At 37.4% G+C, this 18,883-nt stretch overlaps 1 protein-coding gene across 1 annotated transcript in view; it reads left to right on the top strand.

Moving 5' to 3' along the window:
* The window catches only part of BRDT (bromodomain testis associated), a 60,037-nt gene extending 51,522 nt beyond the window's left edge, over nt 1–8,515 (top strand). The window contains exons 18-19 of the mRNA XM_073811226.1: nt 145–319; nt 8,305–8,515. Coding sequence (XP_073667327.1) covers nt 145–319; nt 8,305–8,373 — 244 coding nt within the window. The 3' untranslated portion in view covers nt 8,374–8,515. The remainder of the gene's footprint in view (nt 1–144; nt 320–8,304) is intronic.
* Nucleotides 8,516–18,883: the final 10,368 nt, after the last annotated feature.

Raw genomic sequence — 18,883 nt, 5'->3', positions numbered from 1 at the left:
ATCAAAAATACTAAAAATAATGTCATAACATACAAAAAAGGGTACCTAGAACATTGCTTTATATTTTTCATTTAACAACGTATCTTCATAATAAAAACTTTTAAGGAGCTTGAAACCTACTTTGAACTTCACTGTTTCTTTAAGGGACCATGGCTTCACTCTAGAATCTTTTCCAAATAAAATGCAAAACAAGTGTCTTGGAGAAGAGCAGAAAGAACATCAGCAGTCACTGGAAGCTCAAGATGGAGGCAAACTCTGGCTTCTCAAAGACCGTAATTTAGCAAGGGAGAAAGAGCAAGAGCGGAGGAGAAGAGAAGCAGTAAGTGAATTTTAGTTTATTAAATCTAACGAACAAAGGAAAGATTTAACAGAGCAGTGTCTTTACATGTTCAAAGATGTATTCTGGGTGGTTCTTCAGTGACAGTTACCTCTTTGGTGAGGATCAGGTTCTAAACTCAGAGAGTAAAATTAAAATTTCATAGTCAAAAGACACAAGCATAGTGTAATAATAGAGTATCAATCCTGGAGGCTACTAGACTTTGAGTTCAAATCCTGGTTCTTCCATTAACTAGATGTTGGAGCCTGGGCTATTTATTTAACCTCCCTGTGCCTCAATTTCCTTATTTGTAAAGTATGGATAATAAAGGTAAAAGGTGAAATGAATTTACGTGTATTAAGCACATCTGAAAATGCCTGGCACAGAGGTAAAATCACTTACTGTTATTACTGTTGAAAAATCCATAAACTGCCTATGAATTGTGGCTAAAAGATATGCCATCTGTCCCTAGTCAGTGTTTATTTAGTTGAACACTAGATGAAGAAGTTATATGTCAATTATATCTTAACAAAACTGGAAACCAAAAAAAAAAAAAAAAAAAAGACTTGTGTTTAAGGAGTCCTTAATATTTAAAAACTGATGTTTTAAAAAGTAGAATTAATTCCTTTTTTTATTGAGGTGGATTATTCTTTTATCTGTGGACTATTTAGAAGTGTGTTATTTAGTTTCCAAATATTTGGAAATTTTCTGGCTAGTGAAAATAATAGAAAATTAGTGATTTCTAATTGAGCTCCATTGTGGTCAGAGAACATACAATGTCTTGAATTCTTCTGAATTCACTAAGACTTGTTTTATGGCCCAGATTATGATCTACCTTGGTAAATGTTCTGTGTGCACTTGAGAAGAATGTGTATTCTGCTGCTGCTGGGTAGAGTATTTATTAAACAGGGCAAGTTGGTTGGTAATGTTTTTCAAGTCTACTAAATTCTTGCCGGTTTTCTGCCTGTTTGCACTATCAAATACTGAGAAAGGGCATTGGCACCTACAATGGTATAATTATAGGTTTGTCTTTTTACCCTTGTAATTCTATCAATTTTATTTCATGTTATTTTGAAGCTGTTATTAGGTGCATAGACATTTAGAATTGTTACGTCCTCATGATTAATTGACCCCCTTTTCATTACAGAATGATCTTTTTTACTCCTGGTAATATTATTTCCTGTGAAATATGACCACTTCACCTTTTTTATGACTAGTGTTGGCATGGTGCAAAAATTTTTTCCATCCTTTTACTTTTAACTTATCTGTGCTTTAAATTTATTTTCTTACAGGCAATATGTAGTGTAGTCTTGACATAAAAAAAAATCCAATCTCTGTCTTTTATAGGAGTGTTTAACCAATTACCTTCAATATGATTATTGATATGGTTACGTTTGAGTCCATCATCTTGCTTTTTTTTTTTTTTTTTTTTTTTTGCGGTATGCGGGCCTCTCACTGTTGTGCCCTCTCCCGTTGTGGATCACAGGCTCCGGACACGCAGGCTCAGAGGCCATGGCTTACGGGCCCAGCTGCTCTGCGGCATGTGGGATCTCCCCGGACCGGGGCATGAACCCATGTCCCCTGCACCGGCAGGCGGACTCTCAACCACTGCGCCACCAAGGAAGCCCCATCTTGCTATTTTTTGATGTGTGTCCTCTGTTCTTGTTATTTTTTTTCCCTGCATTCTTTTAGATTAATCGTATTTTTTATGATTCCATTTTATTTCCTTTATTGGCTTATTATCAATAACTCTTTGTTTTGTTACTTTAGTGGTTGCTTTAGCGTTTACAATATATACTTTAGCTTGTCACAGTCTTCTCTTAAGTTATATCATACCACTTCACATTTAGTGTAATAGCCTTGCAATAGTGTACTTCCATTCGCCCCCTCCTAGCCATTAGACCATTGTCTAAGCAGTCAAATTGTCTCTAAAAGTTTTAAATGACATTTAAAAAAAAACCCTTGTATTTACCTACATAGTTACCATTTCTAGTGCTCTTTATTGATTTGTCTAGATCCAGATTTCCAAATGGTATAATTTTCCTTTTCCCTAAAAGGACTTCCTTCTAACATTTCTTGTGGTGTGGGTCAGCTGGTGATGAAATCTTTCAGCTGTTGTGTACATGAAAATATCTTTATTTGGCCTTTGTTTTTCATTAATAGACTTTATTTTTAAAGTGTTTTAGATTCACAGCAAAATTGAAAGTATAAAGAGTTCCCACATATTCTCCCCTTTGCCCCACCAATTCACAACCTCCCCCACCATTAACATCCCGCTTTAGTGCAGTACATTTGCTACACGATCTGTGAACCAACATTGCCACACCATTATCAATCTTATTTTATCAAGGAAAGTCCATAGTTCACATCAGGGTTCACTCCTTGTGTTGTGCTTCTTATGGGTTTTGACAAATGTATAATGACATACACCAACCATTATGGTACCATCAGAATACTCTCCCTTTCCTGAAAGTCCGCTGTGCTCCTCCTGTTCACCCCTCCCTCCTGAACCCCTGCCAACCACTGATCTTTTTACTACCATAGTTTAGCCGCTTCCAGCACGTTGTATAATTGGAATCATACAGTATATATACCTTTTTCAGATTGGCTTCTTTAACTTAGTTATATGCATTTAAGTTTCCTCTATGTCTTTGTAGGTTGCTAGCTCATATCTTTTTAGTGCTGAGTAATATCCCATTGTATAAATGTACCACAGTTTATCCATTGACAGACATCTTGGTTGCTTCCAAGTTAATCACTGGGTTTTCATTAATTGTTTTCTTCATGTGTCTTGTGCTTTGTTGAACTTACTGGAGCGATGTGTTTATAGTTTTGATCAAGCTTGGAAAAATTTGGGGCATTATTTCTTCATATTTTTTCTGTTTCCCCCTTTTCTCCTTTTTTTATATTTGTTTATGGCTGTGTTGGGTCTTCGTTTCTGTGCGAGGGCTTTCTCTAGTTGTGGCAAGCGGGGGCCACTCTTCATCGTGGTGTGAGGGCCTCTCACTATCGCAGCCTCTCTTATTGCGGAGCACAGGCTCCAGACGCTCAGGCTCAGTAATTGTGGCTCACGGGCCCAGTTGCTCCACAGCATGTGGGATCTTCCCAGACCAGGGCTCGAACCCGTGTCCCTTGCATTGGCAGGCAGATTCTCAACCACTGCACCATCAGGGAAGCCCCTCCTTTTTATCCTTTTAGTGACTCCAATTTCTTTTGTATTAGGCCACTTGAAGTTGTCCCATCTCAGACATTATAGTTGTCATATCTAGAAGGTGATTTGGGTCTTTTTAATGTTTTTAGTATCTCTATTAAACTTTTGAACAAATGGAATACAGTTATCATAACTGTTTAATGGGTTCTCTGCTAATTCTGACATTTATGTCACTTCCAGGTTGGTTTCGATTGATTGATTGATCTCCTTTACAGATATTGTTTTTCTGCTTCTTTGCTTACCTGGTAACCATTGATGCCAGATGTAAATTTTACCTTATTGGGTGCTGGATATTTTTGTAATCCTGGAAAACTCATGTGAATTCATAGGACATACAGAAACATTAGTTCCAGAAGAAAAAATCCACTGGCTTTGGCTGTGATATTGATTATGATACAAGTAAATTTCCTAGGAAATAATATAAAAAAGTTTTGTCAGCCTCTTATCTATAGTATGAAGGCAGAAACAAATTGCATTTAGCAGTGTTGTAACATATGGTGGAGTTTACTTTAGAGCAATATGGTCTTACAGAACTTTCTACAATTATAGGAATGTGCTTTATACAATCAAATATAATAGCTGCTAGTCACATATGGCATTGAGCACTTGAAATGTGGCTAATGCAACTAAGGAACTAAATTTTTAATTTAATTTTAATTAATTTAAACAGCAAAGTTTTTACATTGTTTTATTTTTTTGTTTGTTTTTTAGGAGTTCTTTATTAAAGTTTAATTAGTACTTTAATAGAAGTATTTCTCTAGTGACCTAGGAATTTTTCCTTTTGGTACTCACAAGGGCCTGACTTCGGTCACCCACAAGTGACATCTCAGCAACCTACCTGCCACCTAACAACCCAACTAGGTAACCTGATATAACTTCTAAACCCCAAGCATTTTTCTGGAACCCACTGAAATGTGACTAAAAATGCCACCTCTAGCAGCTTGACATTTGAAAACCTGACTTTGGAGCTACCTACTATCATTCTTGACAACCCAAACTCTTATGCTGCTGCTACTTGACAGATCCGTATTGTAAACAGCTGCAAAAACTTGACATCTAGCCTAAGCTCCCTACCAGAGCTTATTGCCAGTTCCTTTGACCCAATTTTTTATCTTAAATTTGAATGGCTGAAGTGTATATTAGGACCACTGAAAAAAGGAATATCCAGGTTATGGTGTCAGCTGCAGAGAGCCTTAATATTTAAATCATGGTATCTAAGGTTAATTGGTATAGGCAATAACCAGTTAGATATCAATAAGTATTCCACTAGTTCAGATTTAGTCAAGATGGAAGAGAATCTAAAATAAAGTACTTTTATTTATTCATTTTTTTAAAGTTAGTTTATTTTTTTAATTAATTCATTTATGCATTTTTGGCTGTGCTGGGTCTTCGTTGCGGCACTGGGTCTTTGTTGCGGCACACGGGCTCTTTGTTGCGGCATGTGGGCTCAGTAGTTGCAGCTCGCAGTCTTAGTTGCAGTATGTGGGATCTTAGTTCCCTGACCAGGGATCGAACCTGTGCCCCCTGCATTGGGAACATAGAGTGTTAACCACTGACCACCAGGGAGCTCCCAAAGTACTTTTTTTTTTTTTTTTTTTGCTGTGTGGGGGCCTCTCACTGTTGTGGCCTCTCCCGCTGCGGAGCACAGGCTCCGGAAGCTCAGGCTCAGTGGCCATGGCTCACAAGCCCAGCCGCTCCGCGGCACGTGGGATCCTCCCGGATCGGGGCACGAACCCGTGTCCCCTGCATCGGCAGGCGGACTCTGAAGCACTGCGCCACCAGGGAAGCCCTCCCAAAGTACTTTTACTTTTTATTTAAAAATTTTTTTTTATTGGAGTACAATTGCTTTACAATGTTGTTAGTTTCTGCTGTACAATGAAGTGAATGAGCTATATGTATACCTATATCCCCTCCCTCTTGGACCTCCCTCCCATCCCACCCCCCCCATCCCACCCATCTAGGAAGTCACAGAGCACCGAGCTGAGCTTCCTGTGCTTTATAGCAGGTTCCCACTAGCTATCTATTTTACGCATGGTAGTGTATATATGTCAATCCTAATCTCCCAGTTAGTACCCCCTCCCCCCCCTCCTCCCCATGTCCACAAATCCAGTCGCTGTGTCTGTGTCTCTATTCCTGTCCTCAAGTAGGTTCATCTGTACCATTTTTCTAGATTCCACATATATGCATTAATAGACAATATTTGTTTTTCTCTTTCTGGCTTACTTCACTCTGTATGACAGTCTCTAGGTCCGTCCACATCTCTACAAATGATCCAATTTCATTCTTTTTTACAGCTGACCAATATTCCATTGTATATATGTACCACATCTTCTTTATCCATTAATCTGTCGTTGGACATTTAGGTTGCTTCCATGTCCTGTCTATTGTAAATAGTGCTGCAATGAACACTGAGGTACATGTGTCAAAACCTTTTGAATTATGGTTTTCTCAGGGTATATGCCCAGTAGTGGGATTGATGTGTCATATGGTAGTTCTATTTTTGGTTTTTTAAGGAAACTCCATACTGTTCTCCACAGTGACTGTATCAATTTACTTTCCTATCAACAGTGTAAGAGGGTTCCCTTTTCTCCACACCCTCTCCAGCATTTATTGTTTGTAGATCTTTTGATGATGGCCATTCTGACTGGCGTGAGGTGATACCTCATTGTAGTTTTGATTTGCATTTCTCTATTAGTGACGTTGAGCATCCTTTCATGTGCCCCTTGGCCATCTGTATGTCCTCCTTGGAGAGTTATCTATTTAGGTTTTCTGCCCATTTTTTGATTGGGTTGTTTGTTTTTTTGATATTGAGGTCCATGAGCTGTTTCTGTATTTTGGAGATTAATCCTTTGTCTGTTGTTTCATTTGCAAATATTTTCTCCCATTCTGAGTGTTGTCTTTTCATCTTGTTTATGGTTTCCTTTGCTGTGCAAAAGCTTTTAAGTTTAATTAGGTCCCATTTGTTTATTTTTGTTTTTTTATTTTCATTACTCTAGGAGGTTGGTCAAAAAAGATCTTGCTGTGGTTTATGTCAAAGAGTGTTCTTCCTGTGTTTTCCTCTAAGAGTTTTATAGTGTCCGGTCTTACATTTAGGTCTTTAATCCATTTGGAGTTTATTTTTGTGTATGGTGTTAGGGAGTGTTCTAATTTCATTCTTTTACATGTAGCTGTCCAGTTTTCCCAGCACCACTTATTGAAGAGGCTGTCTTTTCTCCATTGTATGTTCTTGCCTGCTTTGTCATAAATTCGGTGACCATATGTGCATGGGTTTATCTCTGCTTTCTATCCTGTACCATTGATCTATATTTCTGTTTTTGTGCCAGTACCATATTATCTTGATTACTGTAGCTTTGTAGTACAGTCTGATCCTCCAAACTCCTGAGGGTCCCTCCAGGCATGGGAACCCCTCCCCTCTCCCAGCCACCCCTCAGGAGCGCCAGTCCCATCCAGTCTCCACTCCTCCCCACTCGCTCCCCTCCACGTCCTACCCGGTCACTCAGGGGTTCCTCCCATCCCCTTGGGTGTCAAGGTCCCCCACCAGTGTCTGGTATGTGCCCTAGTTGTGGGGAGATGTGAACTCCGTGTCTTCCTACTCTGCCATCTTGACTCCAAATTGCCCAAAGTACTTTTAAACAAAACAAGTTTCATTACATATTTTTGGAATTTTGCAGTATGTTTGGATACTTCTAGGAGTATCAGTGATATTTAAACTAGGACAGTGTATCCAACTCTCATTGGAGGGTTAAAATAGAACTTTTAAGGAACTATTCGGGCTAGATATTTGGTATCCTAAGAGCTGGCATTAGGAAAATAGCCTGGGCTAAGATCTAAGAATTTACCCTTTTGTCTCTAAGGCATGTTTAAAGAAATTTTCATAGTTTTTAAGAGTCACACATAGCTTCTTAATATCCTTTTGGTAGCTAAGTCATAATTCCAAGTCTTCTTCCACATAGCCAGAGAACACCGATTCCCATCCAGGAAGTCAACCAACTGGTTGCAAACTGGTGCTTTTACCTACTACTCTGGGCTGCTACTCTTCACTGATTTAAAAAAACAAAACAAAACATTTTTTGAACTTTCCTAGTTGGTATCATTTCAGATGTGGCAAATACTATCTAACTTGTATCACAAGGACTTTTAGAGAAGGCTTCAGAGTATAGTAAGAAACATTTGTTTCTTTTGTCTTAATTAGCTTTTCCTATACTTTAGCTTATTTTATTTAGCTTTTTAGCATTTAATAAACAACATTGTACTGAGTGTTATACATGCAATCTGGTTGCTCTTCATAAATACCTGTATATAAAATAAACTTGGTTAGATCATTTGCCTTAGGTTACACAGTAATTGGCAAAATCATGGAAAGCCCTTGGCTTTAAACATAGTATAGTTCTCTCACATAGGTAAGATACTAGTTCATTCAGAAAATAATTTTATGTGTCTAGCACTGTGTTGGCTGGAGAGATACATGAAACCACGTAATCTCAGTTCATGTTTATATATTAACACTGAGAACTTTATTGGAGAGATAGGTTAAACTTGTTCTTCGTGTTCTTGTAAGTTTTAAACTTATTTTTATTTATTATATGAACAGTATTTTAACAAAAATCAGATAGTATTTGAACAGATATTAAAAGTTATGTACAAACTCATTATGTTAAATAAATTGCATTCATTTTGTATGTTCCAAATGTTGCATTATCATTTTTTCATATAGATGTAACATAATGAAGGTATAAACTTTTTAAGTAACATTTACGTTTTCTCTTCTTTTCTGCAGATGGCTGGTACCATTGATATGACTCTTCAAAGTGACATTATGACAATGTTTGAAAACAACTTTGATTAAAACTAGGTTTTTTAATTAACCATCAACTTAAATGAATAATACAAAAGATTAAAATGCAAATGGTAAAATAATTGCTTTCAGACACCAAGATACCAGTCTTATACTGTATTTTGACTGCTCTTAGATGATTAAACAATTTTCACTTAACATTTTTTAATAGCTATATGTTCATTTTTTTAATGACATAATTTACAGGAAATTTTATAGTTCTGGATCCCTAAAAATTGAATAAATTCCCAAATGTTATTCATTTTACAAATAGTCTACTATATATTATAGGCCCTGTCTAATCAATGAAAATCCTAAAGAGATGGTGTCTTCCTGTTTAAAATATGAAGACTATACAAGGGTATCAAAAATATAGTTCTTGTTGAGTTTCTAATTTTGCTTTTTAGAGGGAGTTGTCATTTAATGGAGTTCAAACCTTATTTTATGGAGTGATGGGCCCTTTTGTAATGCAGATGTTTCAGTATTTTATTTATTTTTTAAAATTGAAGTATAATTAACCTACAACACTGTTATTTCCAGGTGTACAACATAGTGATTTAATACGTCTGTACATTACAAAATGATCACCATGAGTTTTTAACTTTTAAAACAAATATTTGTCTGCCTTCAAAAATATTTAGAACCTCTAACAAACCATACTTGGTTTCTTTGAGTGTCAGGTTACATAAGATTCTCTATTGGTTCTATATTCAAAATTTATATTACCTATGGTTTGAAAGATGTTGAATTTGAGGCAAAATAGCAGTAGATATTAATTATGTATGCAAGTTTTTATAAGAATCTATACATTTCTTAATATGCATATGTGATAGCAATGGAAATCTAAAGTTTTACTTACTAAGTATTTAAGTCTGTAAAATAGTTTTGTTTCATCATTCTCAAGTTGGAATTATGTATAAGTCATGTATATCAGCTTCATGTATTTTAAAATTTTGATCTCTTGAAGTGTAACATTCAGGCACTATTCCAGTATCATCTAAAGTGAAAATTCAAAGTGTATGTGTATTGTAGAAAAAGAAAGTTTTCTTGGCTTCGTTTATTTTTATAATCAATATGATAATTTTTTGCAATATCTTTAAACTATTGACCATTTTGAAAACATGATTAACTAGTAGCTAAAATGGTGACGATACCTTCATGAAACATAGCCAGAATTAAAGTGAAAATCATACCTATACCTATTAAACTATATTTTTAACCAAGAAATTAGTATGCATATACTAAACAGCATGCATTGTTTTTCCTAAAAGATCATATAGATATATATTCTAATGTTTATTTATATATATAGTCTTAGATACTTCAGAAATGCATAGTGGTTACCTCTAGGTGATGGGATTACAGGATTTTTTTTTTGCTTTTTGGTTTTTTTCCATTTTCTGTAGACTTTTCAGTATTTTCTGGTTCATTTAAATATTGATTGTGTAATGCTTTTATGATCTGTGGGAAATTTTCCATTTTGAAGAGAATAAAAATAGTAAATAAGAATTTAGTTCTGTCACATACACATTAAATCTTTCAACAACTGCCTTTCAATAACTAATAAAACTGCTCAATGAATGATCTTTGTCTATATCTAAAAAGAAAGTTCAGCTTCATTAACATATCCTTTTACATTAAATGGCTTACTTGAGGTTTTCCTGTAAACATTTGCAGCAGTCCTTATAGAGAGCTATGTTATGGTGATCAGTGTTTAGTTTAACCAATTTCACGCTTGAACCTTTGCTCAGTCTGTAAGGGGCCTGGCACATTGCAGATACTCAACAAAATTTTGGTAGGTTGATTGAAGGCAGTTCTGCAGAGAAATTATTGATGTATGACTGATCCTTCCTATGTTACGCATTATTTTTTAGTACAAAATTGTTTGGCTTCTCTTAACTTCTTGCACGGAGTTTACTTGTGTTAACAACATTCTCTATATAATCAACCTTTTTCCTTTTTTTTCCTTTTCGTTCTTGAGTTGTTCTGGAAGTGTGGTCCATGGACCAGCTGCATCAGCATCATCTGGGAACACGCAGATTCTCAGACTTCAGACTTACTAAATCAAAACCTCTTGGTTTGGGGTCCAGCAACCTAGAGTTGACCCTCCAGGTGATTCTAATATACACTGAAGTTTGAGAATCACTGCTCTAACTGAACCCTGGCTCTCTCCTGCAGGCTGTCATTTAGTACTTGTTTCTCCACTAATGGTTTTCTTATCTTGGGAGTGCTACTTGCAGACCATTCTCTCCTTCCCTAAATATCCCAGCTTTAAGTTTTTCATGATCATCAGACTATACCACCCATAGTCATTTAGCATCCCTGGTTCACTCCTCCTCGTTCCCCAGAGATTTTAGTCTCTGTTTCACTGTCACTGTCTAATTGATGCTTCTCAGTCCCTTGACTTCTCTGCTAATGACCTTAATATCTAATCAACTTTAGCAACTCCTTTGTCATTGCCAACAACTATAACTCTTCCTTAATCTCAGTTTCAAGCATCCTAGTCTCTCACTATTTACTCCTGTCTTTTTCTAGCTTAATCTGGAAAGGCCCTGACTCCAGCAATCATTAGACCTCACTAGGACCTACGATCCTTTAACTCTAGTGCCTTTTCATAGTACCTCTCCCCTCACACCCTCACATCTCTCCTCATCCAGAGTCTGTAGTACATTATCATTTATAATCGCTCCCTTGCATACACTCTCAACTCCATTGTTCCTTTCTTTGTTGAACTCACTTGGCAAAACTCCAGTCTTTATTAATCTGCCTGCTTGGCATCCATGAAACTGGTTAGAGAAAGACATACACCTCTAGCAAGAATAACAAAAAGAAAAAGACACAAATCACTACAGATCCTATAATCATTGAAAAGATAAAAGGGGGGCTTCCTTGGTGGCGCAGTGGTTGAGAGTCCGCCTGCCAATGCAGGGGACGCGGGTTCGTTCCCCGGTCCGGGAAGATCCCACATGCCATGGAGCGGCTGGGCCCGTGAGCCATGGCCTCTGAGCCTGTGTGTCCGGAACCTGTGCTCTGCAACGGGAGAGGCCACAACAGTGAGAGGCCCGCGTACCGCAAAAAAAAAAAAAAGATAAAAGGGAAATACTACAAATAACTTTACATTCATAAATTTGAAGAAATAGACCAATTCCTCAAAAAACATAAACCATCAAAACTCAATCAATGTGAAATAATCTAAATGGCCCTGTACCATTAAAATTTTTTTAATTCATAATTTAATGGCTTCTGAAAAAAATCTCCAAGCCCATATGATTTCACTGAAAAATTATACCAAAGATTTAAAGAAGGATTAATACCAGTGTAAAACAATCTCTTGCAAGAAAAAAATCTATTTTAGAAAATGCCTCTTCCAGAAATTGGCCTATTGTGTAATTTTTGTCAACAGGACAAATTTTATCAACAGGAACAGGGAATACTTCCCAACTCATAAGGCCAGTAATACCCTGATACTACAATCAAAGACAGTACCAAAAAAAACAAAACAAAAAAGCTGCAGACCATTACCTCTAATGAACTTAGACACAACAATCTTCAACAAAATACTAGCAGACCAAATCCCATAATGTATGAAAAGAATTCTACTCCAAGTGTGATTTAGTTGAGTTATGCAAAAAAAACCCAAGTTATACAAATTGGAAATGAATAAAACTTTTTGGTGTTTTTTTTATTTCTTTAGCTATAATTTCCCAAAATGTTAAATAATAGAAGCAATAGGAGTCATTTATATTTCCAATTTTAAAGTAAATGGCTGCAGGATTTCACCATAGGCTATTTTTGGGGGGTAACTATAATGTTTAAACAGTTTCTAAATTAATCTTGCTTTAAGGAACAGCTGCTGAATTTTTGCACATGATTTTCTACACAGAAAATCCAAGAAATCTTAAAAAAACTACAGCTAATCAGTGATTTAAGTAGGGTCACAGGATACAAAATCAACATACAAAAATCTGTTCTCTGCAGGCTAATGAGCATGTGGAAACAAAAACAGTAACGTTTATAATCACTCGAAAGAATATGGAATATTTAGGTATACACTTAACAAAACGTGTACAAGGATCTGTATACTGAAAAGTACAAAATGCTTATGGAACAAATCAAAATAGAAAGACCTAAATAAATGAAGAAACATACTGTGTTCATTAATTGGAAGACAACATAGTAAAGATGTCAGTTCTCCTCAAAATCACATCCTATCAAAACCCCAGCAGTTTTTCATAGACCTAAACAAGCTTATTCTAAAATGTATGTGGAATGGGAAAAGCACTAGAATAATTAAATAATATTGACAAAAAAGAATAGCATGAGGAATCATTCTGTGTGACATTAAGGCTTACTAAAAAGCTATAGTGGGGACTTCCCTGGTGGTCCAGTGGGTGAGACTCCGAGCTCCCAATGCAGGGGGCCCAGGTTCGATCCCTGGTGGGGGAACTAGATTCCGTATGCATGCTGCAGCTAAGAGTCCGCATGCTGCAACTAAGAAACCCACATGCAGCAACAAAGATCCTGCGTGCCACAACTAAGTCCCTGTACAGCCAAAATAAAATAAATAAATATTTTAAAAAACTACAGTAATCAAGAAATGTATTAGTGAAGCGGTAGACCCAGAGATCAGTGGACTAGAACAGAATAGGGAACCCAGAAGTAGAACCATAAAAATATGCTCAATTGATTTTTGACAAAAGTGCAATTCAGTGGAGGAAGGATGGAAGGATAGTCTTTGTGGGGTTTTTTTAGTTTATTTTTGACTGTGTTGGGTCTTCGTTGCTGTGCAAGGGCTTTCTCTAGTTGTGGCGAACGGGGGCTACTGTTTGTTGTGGTGTGTGTGCTTCTCATTGTGGTGGCTTCTCTTGTGGAGCACAGGCTCTAGGCGCACGGGCTTCAGTAGTTGTGGCACATGGGCTCAGTAGTTGTGGCTCGTGGGCTCTAGAGCACAGGCTCAGTAGTTGTGGTGCACGGGCTTAGTTGCTCCGTGGCATGTGGGATCTTCCTGGACCAGAGATTGAACCCGTGTGCCCTGCATTGGCAGGTGGATTCTTAACCACTGCGCCAACAGGGAAGTCCTGGAAGGATAGGCTTTACAACAAATGGTACTGGGGCAACTGGATATCCATAGCCAAAAAAAAACCAAACAATCTCAACCTAGGTCTCACATCTTATGCAAAAATTAACTCAAAAACGCATCTTGGACTTAAATGTAAAACCATAAAATTTTAGGGAAAAAAAGAAGAAAAATCTTTAGGCTCTGTGTGTTAAGCAAAAAGATTTTAGACTTGATACCAAAAGCATGATCCATAAATGAGAAATTGATAAATTGGATCTCTTCAAATTAAAACTTTTGTTCTATGAAAAGATAAACTACAGATTAGGAACAAGTATTTGCAAACCACATACCTGACAAAGAAATATCATATACAATAAAGAACTCTCAAAAAAATTGTAAAAAAATTAAGAAATGGGCAAAAGACGTGAACAAAATTTCCTCAAAGAGAATATACCTATGGCATATACACATGAAAGCATGTTCACCATCATTAGCCATCAGTGACATGTAAATTTGAACTGCAATGAGATATCACTGTACATCTATCAGAAAGGTCAAAATAAAAAAATAATGACAACATAAAACGCTGGCAAGGATGGAGAAAAACTGGGTCACTCATATATTGCTGGTGGGAATAAAACGGTAGAGCCACTTTAGAAACCAGTTTGCAGTTTCTTACAAACAAAACATGCAAAGCCATGTGACACAGCAATTGTACTCTTGGGCATTTATCTAAGATAAATGATAACTTATGATCACACAAAAATGTGTACACAAATGTTCCTAGCAGCTTTTTTCATAATAGTCAAAAACTGGAAAACATCCAGATGTCATATAATAGGTAAATGGTTAAACAATTTGTAATATATACATACTGTGGAATACTACTCAGCAGTAAAGAGGAATGAACTATTGATATATACAATAACTTGAATTTATAGGAAATTATTATGCTGAGTAGGAAAAAATCCCCAAAGATCATATACTATATGATTTCACTTATATAACATTTTTGAAATGACAAAATTTTGGAAACAGAGGACAGATTAGCAGTCACCAAAGGTTAGGAATGAGGTGTAAGTATGGTTATTACAGGGCAACATGAGGGATACTTGTGGAAATGGAACTGTTCCGTATTCTTGATTTTGGTGGCGGGTACACAAAGCCACATATATGATACAATTAGAAAGCGTAAAGTACACTGGATAAAGTATACACAGGTTCTATTATTTCTCTTATAACTTTGTGATTGTGTCACTTGAAATGTCAATTTAAAAAAGGTAATACTCAGGGCTTCCCTGGTGGCGCAGTGGTTGAGAGTCCGCCTGCCGATGCAGGGGACATGGGTTCGTGCCCCGGTCCGGGAGGATACCACATGCCACGGAGCGGCTAGGCCTGTGAGCCATGGTCGCTGAGCCTGCACGTCTGGAGCCTGTGCTCCACAACGGGAGAGGCCACAACAGTGAGAGGCCCGCATACCGAAAAAAAAAAAAAAGGTAATACTCAAAACTAAAAACTAAGTACTAAACTTATAGTGGTAATCATTTCACAATATATACAGATATCAAATCATTATGTTGTACACTTAAAACTAATACAATGTTATAAGTCAATTATATCTCAATTTTTAAAAATTAGGGAATCGGACTTCCACTTAGGATCTAGAAAACTGGAAAAAGCATTTCTCCCATTATTACAATGAATTAAAAAGCCAGAAAATCTTTAAATTCACAAATTAATCTGAGGGCTGACATTGCAGGGTAACCCAAAATCTAAAGAAACACAAATGCATCAAAGGAGAGACATGACATAGCACTGGCTTACCTGAGGTGGGTAGCACCAAATGCTATATAATCTGGCAACAAAAACAATAAAAAATTATCTAAAAGTTCTAACAAATTGCTAAAGGCTGGTGTGGGCTAGCTTGAGAATAGAACCATTGGGAGCACAAGAGAAATCTGCCATCACTTTCAGGCTCTTCTCCACAGACCTCATCAGTACTTAAAAGAAAGATTTGGGGGTGAGGGTGGGGCAGGATGAGCATTCTGAGAAAGCCATCCTCTTGATGCAGGCCTAGAAGAGAAGAGCAGCAGATACAGGAAAAGCACAAAGGCCCCCCAGATCCTTCTCCCCCATCTTCCCTAAAAAATATAAGGCTTAAGCTTCCGGAGGAAGAACAGCAAACTCTATCAACTTTAGGGCATAAATGAAGACCCACTGCAACTGGGGGAAGGAAATAGAAATAAAACTTCTAATCCTGGGAGAGGGGCAGGAAATACATTGTGGGTCCAGACCATTAGAGATACCGTGTCACTGGGGGCAGGGAAGGATCATTGAGAAGGTCCCACTCTGATATCCAAGGACATACTGCCTGCTGATGAGGCTGAATTAGGACAGCAGAGAATGCCCTGCCCTTCTTACCACCAGGGTAAAATGCAGTCAATGACAAGTAAAAGCAGTCTACTGCAATCAGAGGTGCAAGAGCATGGAAAGAGACTGTAACTAACACTAAGCATAAAGAAGGACTTAAAGATGAGCATGTAGCAACTATTGAGAAAAATTCACTGGCAAACCAGGATCCACCCTCATGATTCACACCAGATCCACACCAGAGAAATTTGAGAATCTGTGGTGTACAGAGGATAACCGTAGCAACAATAAAATCCAAATCCAGCTCAACTTCTGACTAGATTGACTCAACCTCCAGACTAAAGGCCTAGCAAAAGAAAAAATGTGTCAATTTCCAGGCATAAAAAGTATATACTTTTGGGCTTCCCTGGTGGTGCAGTGGTTGAGAATCTGCCTGCCAATGCAGGGGACATGGGTTCGAGCCCTGGTCTGGGAGGATCCCACATGCCGTGGAGCAACTAGGCCCGTGAGCCACAACTACTGAGCCTGCGCGTCTGGAGCCTGTGCTCCGCAACAAGAGAGCCCGTGATAGTCAGAGGCCCGTGCACCGCGATGAAGAGCGGCCCCTGCTTGCCACAACTAGAGAAAGCCCTCGCACAGAAACGAAGACCCAACACAGCAAAAATAAATAAATAAATTACTAAACATCTTCAACATCTTCAAATATCCCCAACATCTTCAAAATAAATAAATAAATAAAATAGATAACCAACAAAGACCTACAGTATAGCACAGGGAACTCTGCTCAGTATTCTGAAAAAAAAAAAAAAAAGAGTATATACTTTTGTCTCTATTGTCTTACACAAAATGTCTTTCAAGAAAAAACTATGAGGCATACAAAGGAGCAAGGAAAAAAAAAAAAATCACACTGTCAAGAGACAAAGCAATCAACAAAAATGGACTTAAAGATGACACACAGTTGCAACTATCAGAGAATTTTTAATTACTATGATTAATGTATTAAAAGCTGGAAAGGAAAAATGGACAATGTGTGATCAGATGGATAATTTCAACAGAGAGATAGTAACTGTAGGAAAAAATAAAATGGAAGTGGTAGAAAATGAAAAACATGGTAACAAATCAAGAATGACTTTGATGGCCTCGTCAATAGAATCAACACAGCCAAGGAAAGAATCAGTGAAACTAAGTATAGATCAAAAGAAATTATGCACACAAAAAAGCAAAGAACACAAAAAGTGGGGTGTGGTGGGACCAACAGAACAGAATATCCAAAAGCTGTAAGGCAGCATTATAATCTAACATATGTCTAATTGGAATCTCAGAAAGAGAAGAGAGAGAGAATGGGACTGGAGAAATATTTGAAGGGACACCAGCTAAGAATTCTCCAAAATTAATTTGTATTGGAGAAAAAAAAACCTCCAGTTTTTCATTCTCCTGAGTAGGGAAAAACCCTCAGTTCTTCCTCCTGTGTGTTTCCTTTATTATTCACACAGAACGCTTCACTTCTGGTCACCAAATGTGTGGGGGATTTCCCCCAACCAAACAATTCTCTGTGACATCATCTAGGTGTCCTACAATTTAACTCAATTCTGAAAGTATCTACCTGGAGATAGTATCAGATCCCACAGGTTAAGGGCTCAGTCCCACAAGACTGATGCACCTTTCAGACACCAATCACAAGTAGTAGATCCCCAGATTATCCACAACTGCTGTCTGACTTAGACAAATCAGAGGTTCCCATGACATTTTCCCCCTTAGATTCAATTATTTGCTAGAGCAGCTTACAGAACTGAAGGACACACTTATGTTTATCGGTGTATTAAAGGATGTAGTAAAGAATACAGATGAAGAGCCAGATGAAGAGATAACATAGGGCATGAGGTCTGGCAAGGTCCCAAGCACAGGAGCTTCTGTCCATGTGGAGTTGGGAGTGTGTCACCCTCCTGTATGTGGATATGTTCACCAACCTGGAAGCTCCCCAAACCCCGTACTATTGGGATGTTTTAGAGGTTTCATCACAGAGGCATGATCAATTATTAGCTCCATTTCCAGCCCCTCTCCCCTCTGGAGGAGGGAGGTGGAGCTGAAGATTCCAAGCTTCTAAACATGTCTTGGTCTTTCTGGTGACCAGCCCCCATCTGGAGCCATTCAGGAGCTCACCCAGAGTGAACTCATTAGAACAAAAGATCCTCCTGGGGCTCTTATCACCAGGAATTTACAAGGGTTTTAAGAGCCCTGTATCAGATATGGGTCAGAGACCAAATATTAGAATAACAGATGCTCCTAGTTCTCTTATCACTTAGAAAATTACAAGGGTTTCAGCATCTATCTGTCAGGAAGCGGGGCAGAGACCAATATATATTTTCTATTATCTAACATAGTGACAGATCCAAAACCACAAATTCAAGAAGCTTAGAAAATGGTAAGCAAGATAAATACAAAAAAAAAAAAAAAATCCCACACACTTAGATATATCACATTTACACTGCTGAAACCAAAGTCAAACATGACACAATAAATACAGAGGAACAAAGAAAAGAATATGGCAAACTTCTCATCAGAAACTGTAAAAGTCATAAGACGGTGGAATGGCATCTTTAAAGTTCTAAAATGAAAATCTTGTCAACCTAGAATTCTATATCCACTGGAAACATTTTCAAAATTGAAAGAGAAATAAATACTTCTTCAAACAAACACAAAACAAAGTATTTATTGCCAGCAGACCTGTATTACAAGAAATGTTAAAGGAAGTTCTTCTGGTAGAAGGGATGTGATTCCAGTGAGAAAATTGTATCTATACAATGAATAAAGAACACTAGATATGGCATAAATGGAGGTAATTATAAAACTCATTTTTTATTATTTATAAATGCTCCAAAAGACAACTGGCTAAAGGGGAATTCCCTGGCAGTCCAGTGATTAGGACTATGCACTCTCAATGCCAAGGGCCTGGGTTCAATACCTGGTCGGGTAGCTAAGATCCCACAAGCACGCGGTGCAGCCAAAGGAAAAAAAAATTAAAAAAAGATAACTGGCTAAAGCAAAAACAGTAGCATTGATAGATCTAAAAAGATAAATAGGCAAATCCACCAT

The sequence above is a fragment of the Tursiops truncatus genome, chromosome 1 (genome assembly GCF_011762595.2).
Source record: "Tursiops truncatus isolate mTurTru1 chromosome 1, mTurTru1.mat.Y, whole genome shotgun sequence".
In the NCBI taxonomy this organism is placed as follows: Eukaryota; Metazoa; Chordata; class Mammalia; order Artiodactyla; family Delphinidae; genus Tursiops; species Tursiops truncatus.
Note: the sequence above shows the minus strand (reverse complement) of the source record. Positions and strands in the feature narration are given on the sequence as shown.